At 29.3% G+C, this 15,052-nt stretch overlaps 1 protein-coding gene across 3 annotated transcripts; it reads right to left on the bottom strand.

Annotated features, from left to right (window-relative positions):
- Positions 1–7,821: 7,821 nt before the first annotated feature.
- On the bottom strand, positions 7,822–12,509 carry LOC106792137 (histone-lysine N-methyltransferase E(z)). 3 transcript variants are annotated; one of them, XM_014758307.1, is made up of 12 exons: positions 12,250–12,509; positions 11,648–11,955; positions 11,253–11,513; positions 10,936–11,152; positions 10,622–10,645; positions 10,234–10,334; positions 9,974–10,151; positions 9,519–9,893; positions 9,108–9,398; positions 8,796–8,978; positions 8,528–8,693; positions 7,822–8,442 (listed from the first exon to the last, which is right to left on the bottom strand). In XM_014758307.1, exons 1-12 carry the CDS (start codon positions 12,383–12,385, stop codon positions 8,382–8,384), a joined length of 2,301 nt encoding a protein of 766 aa, XP_014613793.1. In that variant the 5' UTR covers positions 12,386–12,509; the 3' UTR covers positions 7,822–8,381. The 3 variants fall into 3 exon arrangements, with proteins under 3 accessions (XP_014613793.1, XP_014613796.1, XP_014613797.1); XM_014758310.1 differs by having other exon boundaries at positions 10,622–10,642; XM_014758311.1 differs by having other exon boundaries at positions 11,648–11,941; positions 12,250–12,338.
- Positions 12,510–15,052: the final 2,543 nt, after the last annotated feature.

Below are 15,052 nucleotides of genomic sequence, written 5' to 3'. Positions count from 1 at the left end.
CTCATACCACTTATTTTATAACCAAACGAATCCATCGATCCATTTGATTGTTGTTGTTTCGCTTTTTTTTTTTTTTACTGAACGATACAAGATGTCTCTTTATCTGCTATATAATAAAAAAAAGAGAAAATCGTAAAAGATAAAAATACGAACGGGGTAAAAAATTAAGAAGAATAGGAAGAAAAAAAAGAGAGAGAGAGAGAGAGAGAGAGAGTTAAGTTAATAAGAAAATAACCTAATTCCGTGACCGACCGAAATTTTGGCTCGCGAACTTACTGACAGCTGACGCACACCTGAACGCATAATTTATCGTCAAATTTGACATAAAATTAGCTCATAAAATGTTCGATATCTCTATCTATATATATGTATAAAATCTTATATCAATATTTTTATAATTATTCTATTTAAAAAAAAAAATCAAACAAATATTATATATATATAAATATTACATTTCGTAGAATATCTCGTAGAATATTTCGTAGAATAATGGAAACGAACGAGACGAGTTTAATGGGTTGTTCGAAAACAAAACACCTCTTTACGAAGTTGTTTTTATCTTAAAATGAAAGATTATAGAATAAGAAGGAACATTAAACATTCCTCATAAAATAGTTGAAACGAATATAAGACGAATTTGATCGGGTTGTTTAGAATGAAACACATTTACGAAATTGTTTCGCTGAAATAACCGAGAGCGAATAATATTTTCCAGTATAACGAATTCGCGAACTGATGATTTTATAAAATAAATATATATATATATACATAAAGAGAGAAAGATACTGAATGGGTTTGGTTGAAGTAAAAGGAGGATACGTTTCGACAGGTGGTTCATCCTAATAGCACGTCAAAATGAATTTACTTCGTTCGAATATCCGGAAAACCGCTTTAGCAAAAGCTAATTCGATCTTCCATTCACTTTGCCTAATCGACCATGTAACATATAATATTAAACATATTTGCTATGCCGTTGGAACCTCATTGTTGTTAGACGGAAACTAATCTTTCATATATACTCGTATACATGTATATATATATATACTTGAGAATAAGTTTAATTAGAAATTAATAATGAAGAAAAGGAATAATTAATTATTAAAGAGGGTGTGTTAAATGTCTTCCGATAGGTTTCTAAGTTTATAAGTGTGTGTGATTTTAATAATCAATTATAATATTTAATGATGTTCGAGAGTTGATAGTTTGCATTGTCATTTTATAAGTTTGATTTGCAGTTTACCGAATTTTCTAAGACAAAGTTAAATTAATATTTTGAAGATGGGAGAGGAAGGAAGTATTTAAATGTTTTATAATAATTTAGGAATAACTTTTAGCTCGTTGCATATATTAAAGATATATATATTATTTATTGCGTTAAAAACATTTGTATATTTGAAATATTTCATATTTTATGGTTGTCATTATCGAGACTCTTCTTATTAATTTATTATTTAAATCGTTTCTCTATATAAGATATCTAAATAAAGTTTTCAAGTGACAATTAATGGCGGTCAAAAGATGGCAGTCAAAAAAAATGGCGATTCAAAAATGGCGATTCAAAAATGGCTACTACCAGGATACTACGACAAAAAGACTTTCAAGATTTTTAATTTTTTTTAATTAATCTCGGAATATTGATTATTTTTTAATTCCTTGACACTATTAATAAATAACCGACTTTCTAGTATCTTTTATTCTTCTAACGTGCATAGAAATATACATATACGTATATTCCTTTTCTCTATCTCTCTCTCTCTCTCTTGAATACAATGAAATGCTCTCTCGACCATCGATCGACAAATGCGTGCGTCTACGCATTTTAAGCTCCTCACGAATATGATTATTTGTGACGAGCTTTCGTATCTGACCTCATTCGAAATGTTAGAGACCAAAGGTAGTAAAATAAAATTATCGAGATAAGCTTTATACGTTTTCTCGACTCTTTTTTTTTTGGATTACAAAAATAAAAAAGAAAACAAGAGAAAGAAGAGAGAGAGAGAGAGAGAGAGAGAGATAAAATAAAATCGTTATAATCCGTGATTTTAATCGATTTACATCGATGATAACACTGCCCCCAGCTATATTTCTGCTTGTCGAGGTTTCGATTCGATGGAAAGATTTCTTGCTTTTGTTCTTTGTTTTTTTTTCTGTATTTTTATTGTTGAATATTTATTACAAATATAAACAATAACTATGTAAATATACATATATGCGTGCATACGTGGGTACGTACGTACGTGTATGGGAAAGAGAATTTTTCATTTGAATAAATATTTTATAATGTTGTTCAAATATCGTTACGTGTTAAAAGATATTTTAATGGGGGATTAATATGTTTCGAGATCATTATCTCAATTAAATATCATACGTATAAGTTTTTTCTTCGTTAATTACAATTTAACGACAGATATATATGTGTTATGTAAATCAAGAAAATATATAATATATTAATTATTTTAATAATATAAATAAAAAAAAATAAAAAAATATATCTTTTATATCAAAACACATTGTTTCTCTTAAATAATGAGAACATTTTATTATACAAAAATATGTGAGGTTTAATTAAAATGAAACTATCTTATCTATGTATATATATGTAACATATAAATGCATTTGTATATAAATATATAATACGTAATGAGTTAAAACGTTAAAGAGAAAACATTTATCGGAAACGAAGAGGATGATACGCAGGAAGATCAGCGAGATTGTTGGCTGATGGCCAACAAAAACTATTTTCAAACTGGCCGGAAGGGACTATTCAATTTCTCTTCTCTCTCTCTCTCTCTCTCTCTCTCTCTCTATCTTTCTTTTTCTCTTCGTGAATGAACCGTTTAAAAAAAAAAAAAGGATTGTCGTATTTTGCTTACCCAATTTTTATCTTTCCTACTTACATTTGTTTTCTTTTTTTTTTTATTTATTTTCGAATTAAAGGGTTAATGTTGAATAATTGTGAAAAATGTGAAATGAAAAAGAAAAACAAATGAAAAGAACGAAGTAAAAATGAATTATGCGATAGGTCTCGAAGTAGTTAGCACCGATTAGAACACAGATAGTAATTGATAGAAAATATTTGAACATTTTGAAACGTTGCGATAAAGTGAGAAATAAATAAAGAATAAAAAAAGGAAAAGAAAAAAGAGAGGTCATCATCTCTCAGCCATTTTAATTGCCCTTAACTGTGTTTCAAGTTCACTAATTACTATGTATCATCGTATTCTTGATGGGGGATCATTTGCTTATGTTAGCTATCTTGATTGATTGATAAATCAATCATAATTGATATTGTGTCCTTCCTTTTAAATATTCTTCTTTTTATTTTTACATTTTTCAACTTAAAAACAAAGAAAAAAAAAATAGCAACGATTTATATATTTTATATAAATACAAAAAAATATTTACGCGGCAAAAAAAGAAAAGAAAAACATTAGATACAATATTGTATTTTATACCTGTATGTGTGCTAACCATTAAAATTGTTTTACCCTAAAACCTATATATGTAAATCATTTTCTATTTAGGAATAGTTTTTTAAAGGACGTCCTTGACCCTCATTATCTTCGAAAATACCTTAGTTTCAATCAAGAAAACCAATATGGAAACCAATGTTTAGACAATACATTTGTTAATTGTTTTTTGAAACAAAAGCCATGCTGTTTTCGAATTTCGACCAATCGATGCTGCAATCAAAATATCCTAATTCATGCAATCCTCTATAACAAATGCAATTAATTATCACTGTAATGATTCTAATTAATGACAAATATACGTAACAATAATAATTTGAAACAAACATACAATTTCTCAAAGTTCGAAGTGTTTCGAAACTACGAGACTCTTTGAATTTTCGTAGAAAATCTAATGGCAACTCTGATGCAACCAAACGAATCATTACAGTAATTATGCCAACTTCAACCATTTACAATAACAGAGTACCGTATTATATAATCTTAATTAAATAGATATAAAACAAAAAAAAAAAAACAAAAAAAGAATGGATGGGAGATAAAAGAGAGGGGAAACAAAAATTAGCATCGAATTGAAAAATAATGAACAAACCGTAATTAATTTTACACACATTAAATCTAACAATCTCAATTTTTGATTCACTTTATCTCTCTATCTCTCTCTCTCTCTCTCTCTTATCTTTGATTCTATCCCTTTTCTCTCCTTATCCTTCTGATTTTATCTCCTTCTCTGATTCTATGTCTTCTATCTCTTTCTAGAAAAGTTTAGAAACAAATTTCGAGAAGGTGAGGTACAATTCTATCCCCTTTTGTACCACTTTCACCCTTTCTCATTCTCATTCTCTCTGTCTGTCTCTTTCTTTATTTCTTTCTTTGTCTTTGTCTTTCTCGGTCTGTTAGGTGACACGGGTAAGAGGTTCCGATTGACAGGAGATGTCGACGAGAGTTTGTTATCGACAGGCAATCGGCCATTGTGTCGTGCCGTGCCGTTCGTCATGAAATTCTCCTTTCGTTCGTTACTAGACACGCAACTAACTATGTCACGGAAACGAACTGTTACCCATGACTTTTTAGTACAATTCTTTTCCCCTATCTTCTTCTTTTTTTTTCTCTTTCTTCCTTTGTCCTCCCTTTCATTTTTTTTTTTTTTTTTTTTTTTTTTTTCTTATAAGAATATCCTTTAACATAATTTAAAATAATTGTCACGAGAAAAGGTAACATTTTCTTTTAATATATACTCGAATTATTATGATTATTGTTATGATTATTATTAATTTGCTTTAATCGAATATTCAATGTTCTTTTAAATCTACCCTTTGTTTTTCTTTTTTTTGTTTTAAATGAAAAAGAGAAATAGAAAAAGGAAAAAAAAAAAAAAGGAAAGTGTAAAACGTAACGTTTGAATAAGATAGAAAGGATTAGAAAATCTTTTATTCTTGGTGGATTTGTCTTCATTTCAAACGACACTCTTAGAATCTCATCAAGGGAAAACCTGATAAAAAGAAAAAAAAAACAAATAAAAGGGACAGAGAGAGAGAGAGGAAAAATAAAATCTATGGTTATTCGACTATTCAAATAAAGTATTCCCTCCCATGGGGCGATTATTTTTATAAAAGATTTGAACTTTAAAGAAATAAACAATTAAGCGAATATTATTTTCTTTTTTTTTTTTTTTTTTAATTATTATAAAATAATTCGAGTTTTCAAATTTTGTATACGTATGGATACGTGTATATATGTAATAATGTATATGGGTATACGTGTGTGTGTGTATGAATCATTCTGTAAATTTGTAGAAGACCACAGATACAAAAGGAATATGAAATTAATTAATCCTATAATTAATATCACTTTTGACAATTAGAGAAACTTCAAATTTTACTATACAATCAGGAAAATGATATTCCTTAAACAACAAGAGCGTTGCCGAAACAAAGCCGATTAAAATAACCAATGAACGTTAAAACATATCGTTAATCCAATCATAACAAAGTTTCGCGTATGAATTCAAATTTAAATCGTTCGTCGCGTCATTATTAATTTGTCCCTTATGATAAAAAAGAAAATAGGGGAAGAAAAGGGAAACATTTGAAGTTTTCATTAAAGCGAAAAATTCATTTGAAGTTTTCATTAAAGTGAAAAATTCATTTCAAAGCCATAAAAAAAGCCGATTCGTTCGTTTACTGTTAATGTAATCCTGGAACAAGTCACGTACGATACAAGTACGTCTTATCCGTATTGCGTTTTTTTCTTTTGGTGTTTCGATGTGTATGTGTTTTCAGCATATAACTGTGTGTAAATTTATGTATACCTATGTGTTGTAATAATGGCTAGACCGCATTAAACCCAAGCCCATAAGTTTTAATCTGAATGGGTGTGTAAAAAAGCAAGAGTGCTCTTACTCACGCTTCTTCGTTATCATTCTTATTATTATTATTATTATTATTATTTGATTAGTGTTAATGAATCTGATTGATTCATATGAAGATGCATGGAAAATATTATTATTATTATTATTATTATTATTTCTTTAGTTCTATATTTAACTTTTACTTTTTTTCTACGAGATATAAAAAAAATATAGAATATATATTTATATGATTCATATTATATATTAAAAATTCACGTTGATGATTAAACGAGAACAAATTTATTTCTATTTATTAATATTAAAGTATTTTCTTTGACGGCTAACATTACGATTAAAGGATAATTGATTGAGAGTACAGTTAAGTGACAATTTCACAGAACATATGTTTCATTTTAATAAAGAAATATTTTTAGAAATAATTTAATAATATATTTTAATTAACGATTCGCGCGAAATGATTCAAATTGTTTGATCGATTTATCGATTTATCGATCGAACAATCAATCGATCTGATTTACGCGTTTAATTTAATCTGTATATTTACATTAGCAGAAACGAAGTGACGATGAAATGAAGATATTCATTAGAAAACGCTTCTTATGGCTCGAGAGGAAAAAATAAAAAGAGAAAGAGATCGAAGTGGTTTTTTTTTTCCATAATAATAACGCCAGTTCGATTGAAATCGATTACGACGGCCATTATTCCCGCTAAAATTATTCCATCATGGCGTCTAACACCTTTAAAAGGTCTCTTTACCTTTTCCCCTAGTAATTGTTTTATATTTTTTGTTTTCTTTTAATTTAACCACCTATTTCCTCATCCTTTCCATAAATTTTTATTTATTTTTATCTATAAATTATATTTATTAATCGATTATTTTTATGCTATTCGGAAAGAAATGAAAAAAAATATATATATATTTCCTTCTTCATTTTTTTATTATTGGTCGTTTCGTAATCATGGCGGATATTATTTATATTACGAAGAAAAAAATAAAGAAACAAAAATAGTACTAAAAAAGAAAATTATAAGAAGAAACGATAAAAAGAATATTAATCTCATTTATTATTTTATTTCAAACGCGTTCTACTTTACCGACCGATATTTCAACATTTATATTTATTTGTATAAACAACAACAAGAAAAAATAGTAAAATGACATTCGCGCGATAACAAATAGTTCTATTATTTTCAAATCAAGAACATAATTACCTTCCTCCTCCATGTCGTCTGTATAATTTAAATCTGGCTTTGATCCAAATAAATCTGATTTTCTTTTTAAAATATAAAATTCTATAACCCTCGTAGACGACTATTTTAAATTCTATCGTAGATTTTTCTTACTCGTGACATTATTCCGTCGTTGATGAATTCAATCACACAAATGTAACCAAACGATATTATTCTTTCAATATTTACGAACTTTATCGATCGTGATCGTAAAAAAACGAACAGAAAAATCGAATTATTGGTAATAAACAATGCGAGAAACGTTTAATCAAAACTTTAGATAAATTTTTATTAATTATCCTCATAACGATTTAACTTGTTTTTATATTTATCTCTTCGCAGTTGTGTAATTGGTTTTTTCTTTTATTTATTCTTCTTCTTCTTTTTTTTTTTATTTAATTAATTAGTTAGTTTTCGTTTATATAGTTTCTTTCTTTTTTATTTATTTCATTAGAAATACACGAAAGCTATTTTTTTAATTAGATCTTTTATTATATTATATCACAAACGTTACGAAAATATTTCTCGATCCGTTTTCGCGGCCGCGAAGTCCGCAACTGGTGGCTGAATCTGTTACGGGTTTGAAGGAAGCACTCTACTCGTATCCTTTCGAACTAACTCTGCTCGTTTGAAAATTTGCGCGCGAATTTCTTTACCCCTTTTCAATTTAATTCCTTTTTAAAACACACACACAAAAATAAGTAGATAGTTTATTTAAATTACAAAATATTAAAATAAAAGTTGTTTTAATTACTTTTTTTTTGTCACATTTATAACATAATATAATATAATAATATAAAATGCATTAACTTATTTAATAAATTAATAGTAATAGATAATATATTCGCTGTTATAATTACGAAACAATAAATAATAAAATGAAAAGGAAATATTTCTCATTTCTTTCCTAAAAGTATTTATATTAAAATGAAACAAAATGGTTGGCTAATATTATATTAAATATAACACATGTAAAACAATGATACTTTTATTCGAAAAAGACGGTTTAAGAAATCGCATAATAATCAATCAACATTCATATCAGTGAATATAAATTCACACACACACACACATAGACACATTCGCACACGTATACCTGTTCATAAATTTTTATACATGTATTATTTTAAAAATGATTTGATATGCACTAGGCAGATTAAGTTTATCGATATTGAAATATTATTAACTTTGATAACTATTCATTATATTATCTCTCTTTTCGTTTCTCAATCGAACTGTATAAAAAGAAATTTATCGATGTTTAATATGTATGTAATAATAATATAAATTTTTAATAAAATTATATAACTTTAAAGAAATTCCATTTCACGTTCAATCCCAACAAATTTGAGTTGTTCAGTTGGACCATATCTGTAATAAAGAAGAAATCAAGAAATAATTCAATGAAATTTATTTTACACACTTTTTGTTAATATTAATCTGTATAAAAATTAACCTGTAATCAAAAAACAGTTCTTCCCCCGGCTGAATAGCTCTCTTAGCGAATATGCCTATTCTATGATCGCCATTAACCATCATAACTTTAGCATAACAGTTAGGATTAATCGAATGATTGGCGAATCTTATTTTATTTCCTTTGCGCGTTGCATCGACTACAAAATCTATAGAACGAAGAATAACATTTACATCGCTTATAACATCGTCTCAATGCATTTTTATAATTATATATAAAAAAAAAAAGAAAAAGTGTATTTAAAAAATACCGTTGTTTAGATTGAATAGAAAACTGCACATATATTTGTCGTATACTTTTCCTCTACGATCAGCCTCATCTTGGCTTATTATTTCGCCGCAATATTCAGAAATGAATTCATTCTTTGCAGCTGATTCTTTTAAAAATATTCCCCAACCAGCTACATCGGATGGCGCCATTAAAAGATGTTTGTCTAAATCAAAAGAATATAAAATATATCTACATACATATATATATATATATATATATGTATTAAGGATGATAATTTGAATCAATTTGTGTATTTCTAGACGTAAAGAAAAATTTGTTTTAATATACTTACGAAGACCTCGTTGAACGCTGACATTTTTGCATGATATTTTAGTTATTTGAAATTGATCTGCTCCACAGGTTTGACAAAGATCAGGATCACATTCCCTTACTGCTAGATAGCAAGGACATTGTTTCGTATTACATTGAGCTTTGCATCTACAGCCAGGAAATCGATTCTGACATTCACTGCTGCATTGGCAGAACTTTTCGCAGAAATTTTGCGCCTGTATACATGGACAAGAATTATCGCATGGACGGCCTGGATGATCGCACGGTGCGAAGTTGTGGACATGATTGGCACCTGTGAGTATGATTTTATACATATGGTAAACGCAAACAAAAAAAAGAACGCGTGAGGAGACACTTTCTGACTGTGATGTCATGTCCTATTGATTATTAATGATAGACATATAATAATTACCAGAATCCTTTTTCAATTGTATCTTTCTGCAATGCATAGACCAAAGCCTATGCTTTTTCTTCTTCTTTCTTGGCGGTGTAAAATCTTTCAAATGTTCCACAGCTGGAATGTCCGAAGCTTCCTTTTGAGCAAATCCATAAACTTCCTGACAAGTTTTGGTCAATATTATTTGAGCTAACGCGCAAGGATTACCAGGAAATGCTTTATGTAAAGCTCTGAAAAGACTTTGTTCTGATCCGGTCCACGACAATTCGCTTTCCGTCTTGATTCTTTTATCAAGACCTAACAACGTAAAAGGAGTTTGATTTTCCGGTTGTGCTTGGTCTTCCATCATTTCTTCCGACTTAACTTCTTTATTAACATTTTGCTTGAAATCTGTTAATCATGAAATATGAATCAATACTTATAAAATAATTAAATTTTGACTAGTTAAAAGTTTAAGAATATTATTATACCTTGACAACAACCACCTTGACTGTATTTATTACTGTCGTTGCTGTCTTCGCTACTAGCTTCGTTTCCTGAATCGACGCTTGCTTGCTTTCGTACTTTTCTAGGACCACCACGTTTCTCATCACCTTCTTCTTCTTTTATATCGGCTGCCTGTGCAGCAAGCTTTTCTTTCATACCTTCCTGAATAAGAAAATAATATAAAAATGTAGTTAAATGTTTTATCGAATGTATACTTTTTTATGTTATTTATTATATTACATACCAAATGCATATAACATTCCGTTCCACATGGTTCAGAAAACGGCCTCAAGTCCGGACCTTTTCGTTTGAGTAAATTTGGTCCAGGATGGCAAACTTGAAGACCTAAAATAAATGTTACAATTTTAAAATGGAACGTAATCTAAACCTATTATATCGCGAATGGAGAGAAATTTAGTAGACAGAGAGAGAGAGAGAGAGAGAGAGAGAGAGAAAGAAAGATAAATAGAGAGGAAAAGAGAAAGAGACAGAAAAAGAGAGAAACAGAAAGAGCGAGCGATGAACGACGAATGAAATTTGATTGTGGATGAACCCTTGGCGATGCCTCCGTGCTAAACAAAAAAAAAGCGTTCGATCGAATGCGCTCGTTTGTATGCAATGTTGTTCTTTACCTTGCGGCGAGGTCCCCCTGGCTGCTACGATAAATCAGGAATCACAAATTATTGTAATTAATATACATCCAGCTTCGTAATCATATAGAATATAAAATCATCAATAAGTTGTATCTATAGAGGCTGTATTCACATATATATAAACAATATTCACATATATAGAAACAATATTCACATATATAGAAACAATATTCACATATATAGAAACAATATTCACATATATCTTTATCAATGCGATACATTAATCGTACTGTGTTTTTGCCTGACAAGATACAACTTGAAAATACTAAACATTAAACTAGCTGTCTACTCACGATGTAAGAAGCAGTCATATTTGAAGCATCTTCTACAAAAGAGTGTGTGAAACGAATGCATAGTCTGTTCTCTTGGTACGCTTTTAGCATTAACACCATCGATGTTTGGAGTACATTCTGGTGGCAATACGTTTGGATCTGATCTTTCCGTTAGCTCTATGTATTTTTCTTTTAACTCGTCGGGCCTTCCTTTATCCGGAAACATACTAGAAATTGCCTATAAGATGGAAGCAACAATTTTATTTACATTAATATTACAATTATATATTCAATTATTTTATAATTTTAGATCATCAAGTATGAAACGAATAACATACGTTGAATATGTGCATCGATGGGAATGGAATAGCTTGAACTTTAGAATCTTCTGCTGGCTTATCCACTAACTTAACCGATAATTCTGTTTTGAAATCATTACTTTCCTTATCATCATCTTTCTGATCTTCTTTTTCTTTAGGTTCTTTACCTCTCTTGGTATGTTCCTTATCTTTATCATCTTTTTCATAATTAGCTAAAGCATTTACTAAATCGACAAAAATGGAATCATCCATAAAACCTGATACTCTATCTCCGTGTACCTGTAAAATAATAACGACTATGTGCTGTAATGTATACATTTAATAGATTAACATCAAATGTAGGGTTATAATAATCATTGGTAGTATCTAAAGAGTATAATCATTATTTTTCTTCTTAAATAATTATCAATTACCTTTCCATCATAATTCTTAATAAGCTCTTCGATGAAAGTTCCATCCTGATCTAAAATTTCATCCCCCATGTAAGGAATGTTATGTAATACGGTTTCATCTTCCACCATAAAATTCTGTTGTATCGGTGCCCAAGTATACATGGTGGGTATAGGAGTAACAGCATTTAATATCTTGACAGGACAACTTTGTACTTCTCCTTCTAAACTGGTAACCTCTGCTTTCTTCATACAAGAAGCTGGGATATCTTCTTTGGCTGCCCATACCGCTTTTCCTTCCTCCCATAATTTCTGTTCCTTTGAAAGAAGTGCTGATCGAAGAAACTTTTATTTAAATATACAATCATAACATTACATATAATAAAAATATTTCTATTATCTACACACTTTAATTGAATTAAATAGTCAAATAAATATATCAAATAATAAAAATAATAATAATAATAATAATAAGTATAAAAAAATTAAAATAAACGAAAATAAATAAAGAAATAAATAAATAAAGAAATAAAGATGCAAAAAAAGAAGTAATAGGATGGAAAATAAAAACCAAAAGGAGAAGGAAAAATATTCTATTCCTTATAGATTTTTTAAAGTAAACTTACTTTTCATAATCTCCCGATTCCTATTCCATGCGATTTTCACTTCGTCTGCTCGTTTGTATCTTTTTATTTGTCTTAATCGCATGTATTCCGATTTCACCCGCTTTCTCCATTCTGCAGTAACTTTTGCCTTTGACATGGCGAGAAAAAAGAAAATATCATTAATATCGTAAAATAAGTAAAATGAAAACCTCCCAATACATGGTATTTTTGCACCGATACTGCTGGTTGAAATCAGCAAACTTCGTTCAGTAGGAAGTCTCCTCCAGCGTCAATTTTGATTCTGATTTATTAAACCAGGTGGCAGTAATATCGATGTTTTGTTGTTGTTAAAACTTTTAGGTTATGTTAGAGAAAGAGTGATAATGCATAAAGATTTGTAAGTTGGTATAACTGCAATGACCAATGACCAATCACAGCTGGAAGATTAACGATATTTTTAATAAAAGCAAAATCTGCTTTAAATTATTTAATTATTGTAATTATAAGTCATTTAAATTACAAAATATATGTAAAAGTTTAAAGAATATATTACGAATTCGTAAAAAACATTATCAATGATCTATAAAGTAATATCTTATTAAGGATTCTTTAAAAAGGAAAAACCTATTATATATCCATTGCAGCTATGATTTAAAAAAGAAACCTGCAAGAAAAAATGTTATTCTAAGACTGTAAAGATGCAATGAATGAATCAAATGTAATCTCTTTTATAGATCGCAACTTAAATTTCAACAATTTTGGACTACTCCCTGGTATCTGTAAAAACATAAAAGTTATTAAAAAACATTATAAAGTAATTAGTTTCTATAGATGAAATGGATAGAAGGAACCAAGGAAAAGAGTAGAGGAATATGATAACAATTAGGAAGTTAAAAGAAACTAATTACAATTATAATGTTTATGGTAAGCGGTCTTTGGCTAGATTTTACTTGCAATGGAATGTATAACATATAAAATATGTTAAACATTATACTGAAAGTAAAATACCATTGCCCAGGTCTAACCACGAGGAGGTAACCGCTCCTGAAGACCCGGGATGTGCATCCTGAAGATGTCCCCATCCGCATTAAATTGAAACCAAAAATTGAAACCAAAGAAAATGATCATCCCGAGACCGATTTTTATTGAGCCCCACTCTTAGGCCCCACCCTCAGAGTTCAATTCAAAAAATCCTTACAAATTAATTACTATCGAGAATGAAAAGAAAAGTTTGAAAACTGAATAAAAAAATGAAAACGAGGAGTGCATCTGAATAAAATTCAAGTTACATCAATGATTTTATTGTAAACTAATACACTTAAGTATAATTTCAATATATGCACATACGGAAAATACAAGTTACGAATATTTTATATTTAATAATTTTCAATCTACCTAAAATATAGTATAATAAAAATAAATATACATAATTTATGTTGCATATCTGTAAAGAAAAAGAAAAGAAAGTGCATTAAAAATAACTATCATACATACATGATGCTACGGGGAAAACACAATAAACGGATTAAAAGTACTTCATTTATTTGTTAAAATAATTATTTCATACTAACATTTTTATCATAACTCAGTTCTCTTTAGATACGATTCCTCCCTCTCTTAGACGGAATTCTGCATCATAGTTCATCCTCTGCGAATAAAATATTAAAAAGAATAGGAAAGAAGGAGAAAGATAAGATTTTTAAGTAGTCACTTTCCACGATTTTGGATTTATCCATGGTACTTGCTTAAAAAAAAATGCATGAACAATGATTTTCTCACGTGTGTGATGCAATACAAAAGTAATAAACATATTAAAATACTACCGTTTACCATAAATCAGTCCACTTTTGATTCCTCTTTCTCCTCTTCTTGAAAATAATTTTGCATCGCCTCCAGAATTCATCCTGCCAACAGAATATTAAACATAGGATCGTTTGGCGTGGGGTGGAGGGTTGAGGAATTCTAGGTAAGGACATGATTTTCTCCCAATCAATGGAACTAGGAGAAAATCATGGCTCGCGTGGACAGGGTCGCATCCCTGAAGTAGACCTTTCTTCGCAAAGAAACAATCTACCCGCTACCCATTGAAAAAAAAAACTGGAAACGAACCTGAAAAAAGAAAAAGAAAAGATTAATTTAGTTTTGCAAAGATGCAATGAATGCATCGAAATCATGTTCCTTTTTTAGATCAAAATCCAATACTTACAAATGCATGGGAATTAATCCTATTCTGAAACAAAATAAAATAAAAATTCGGTTTCAACGATTATTGATTAAATCTTACCATTGGTACCTACAAAATATAAGAGATATTAAAAAAAACATTATAAAATAATTAGTTTCTACGAATGAAATGAAGAATGAAAATGTGGGTCATCGTAAATTAGAAAATGATATGATATTGGAGCGGGAATTCGGGAATAGTATTGTACTCTATCATGATTTTGAAATATCATTTATAAAGTCAAATTATGTTAATACTCGATTTATTTTTAGGAAAAATAATGACTGATGTTTGGTGGGTGGTATGGCAAATCCCACGATGGTAACCTGAAACATTCAGCAAACTATGTTAGTTACTTCCATTCTTAAAAAACCACTATAAATTATTGACGAGCAAAGAAAAATCAAGCAATAAAAAATGGCCAACGAACTATTCTCAAAAGCTTCAACCATGCTGTTGAATTTGAAAATAACTCATTAAGTCGGTAGTTGCCCTCTTGAGCCACARTTAAGTGGGGGCCTCTTCGGCTTTTAGCCTCTTCTTTCTTCAAGCCTACTGTCGGACATTCCCTACGTGCGAGCACGAAAAGAATCTTTGACC

This window comes from Polistes canadensis, unplaced genomic scaffold (genome assembly GCF_001313835.1).
Source record: "Polistes canadensis isolate GaletaPanama2010 unplaced genomic scaffold, ASM131383v1 scaffold_382, whole genome shotgun sequence".
NCBI classification, from domain to species: domain Eukaryota; kingdom Metazoa; phylum Arthropoda; class Insecta; order Hymenoptera; family Vespidae; genus Polistes; species Polistes canadensis.
Note: the sequence above shows the minus strand (reverse complement) of the source record. Positions and strands in the feature narration are given on the sequence as shown.